At 41.6% G+C, this 2185-nt stretch overlaps 1 protein-coding gene across 1 annotated transcript; it reads left to right on the forward strand.

Annotated features, from left to right (window-relative positions):
- Positions 1 to 658: 658 nt before the first annotated feature.
- On the forward strand, positions 659 to 1240 carry LOC115966524. Its single transcript, XM_031085743.1, has one exon. The coding sequence runs from the start codon at positions 659 to 661 to the stop codon at positions 1238 to 1240; it is 582 nt and encodes a 193-aa protein (XP_030941603.1).
- The last annotated feature ends 945 nt before the right edge of the window (positions 1241 to 2185 follow it).

Genomic DNA, 2185 nt, shown 5'->3' on the forward strand with positions numbered 1-2185 from the left:
AAGACAAAGCCCATCAACTGTGGTGGATCCACCATTGAGTATTGGGGCCGAAACTAAAAGAAAGCCTAAAAGTTCTAATAGAGACATATTTGACGTGAACTTGCATGAAAAAAAGAAGAAGGTGACTGAGATAAGTAATATTGTAGAAGCGGCGGAGGTTGTTGGGCAACCCCGCCGAGACCAATGAGTCTCCTCAACTAGAACTGTCAGGGGCTTGTGAACCTCCGGACAGTTAAAGCCTTGGAAAATGTGGTTAATAAAGAAGAGCCCATAATAGTCTTCTTAATGGAGACAAAGTCTAGTAGAGAATAGATGAAGAAAGTAAAGGAAAGATGTAAAATGAAGCATGGCCTTATTGTTCCAAGCAATGGCAGTAGAGGTGGAATAGCAATGTTGTGGAAGGAAGGGGTTAAACTAGATGTGCAGACATACTCAGATGATCATATTGATGCATGGATGGATGGGGGAGTTGAGGTAGGATGGTGGCACCTTACTGGATTCTATGGCAACCCGAAGATAGCAAAAAGACCGGAATCATGGGCAAAGCTAAAACAGCTAAATAATACGTCCTCTCTACCATGGGTGGTCATAGGGGATTTTAACGAGATTACTGGTCTTTCTGAAAAGAAAGGGGGGAAGTATGAGGCCTAGGAGACAAATGGAGATTTTTGTTGAAGCTATAAACCATTGTGGTCTTAGAGAAGTGGATTATGTAGGTCCTAGGTTTACCTGGATATACCAACTTAAAGATGGAGAACAAATAAGGGAGAGGTTGGATAGGGCCTTGGCAACCCAGGAATGGATGGATCTTTTTCCTACAGCAAAGCTCCACCACCTCTCTTCTTCTGCATCAAACCACTCTCTCCTCTGCCTCCATTTAGTGCACCGGCAAAGAAGAAGAAAAGCAAGGAAGCTGTTCAGATTTGAATCCATGTGGCTTAAAGATAGATGGTGTGAAGAAGTAGTCAAAGCAGCATGGGTGGAGAAGGAAATGGTAGCCACGGATAGGGTGCTAGAAAGATGTTTGGAAAGGTGCAGGGTTGATTTGTCTGCATGGAATAAATCAGAATTTGGGCACGTGGGTAGGAAGATATCAAATTTACAAAGAAGGTTAGAAGGCCTAGAATTGCTACCAGCTTCTACAGAGCAAATCCGTGAGTTAAAGAGTACCAGAATTGAATTAAATTGCTGGTTGGAAAAAGAAGATGCGATGTGGAGGCAAAGGTCAAGACTTGACTAGTTTCAGGGGGGTGATAGAAACACTAGTTTCTTTCATGCCAAAGCATCAGCAAGACATAAGAAAAATTTCATGGAGGGGCTAATGGATGCCAACGACGTTTGGCAGGAGGATGATGCTAGGATGGAGGAAATTGTAGTGGAGTACTACAATGATCTATTCTCTTCAACCAATCCGATCGATTTCACTGAGTTACTAAATGCAGTCCAGCAAAAAGTTTCCTTAGCAATGAATGAAGAGTTAACCCGTGATTTCACTGGTGTAGAGGTTCGAGCAGCACTGAAGCAAATGTACCCTTTCAAAGCCCCGGGTCCAGATGGAATGCCTCCTCTCTTCTACCAACACTTTTGGAGTACAAGTGGTGTTGTGGTCACAAAAACAGTGCTTGACTTCCTCAACCATGGTATAGTCCCTCCAAACTTTAATGAAACTCGTATTGTGCTTATCCCAAAAATTAAGGATCCTAAACTAGTCACAAATTATAGGCCTATTAGCTTATGTAATGTTGTTTACAAACTTGCTTCAAAAGCTATAGCAAATAGGCTTAAAAAAATCCTTCCTACTATTATCAGTGATACCCAAAGTGCTTTTGTACAGGGGAGGCTTATTACTGACAATATTTTGTTAGATTTTGAATCCATGCACCATATTAACCAGAAAAGAGAGGGAAAGGAGGGTGAGATGGCACTTAAATTGGATATGAGTAAGGCATACGATAGAGTGGAATGGATATGTCTGGAGAAGATTATGGAAAAGTTGGGGTTTGCAGAGAGGTGGAGAAACCTTATTATGCAGTGCATAACTTCTGTTACCTATGCCATTAAGATTAATGGGAATCCTAGAGGTCACATTATTCCATCAAGGGGTATCCATCAAGGAGATCCCTTGTCATCTTATTTATTTCTTCTTTGTGCAGAAGGCTTATCATCACTAATCAAGGCTACAGTT

The sequence above is a fragment of the Quercus lobata genome, chromosome 11 (genome assembly GCF_001633185.2).
Source record: "Quercus lobata isolate SW786 chromosome 11, ValleyOak3.0 Primary Assembly, whole genome shotgun sequence".
Classification (NCBI taxonomy): domain Eukaryota; kingdom Viridiplantae; phylum Streptophyta; class Magnoliopsida; order Fagales; family Fagaceae; genus Quercus; species Quercus lobata.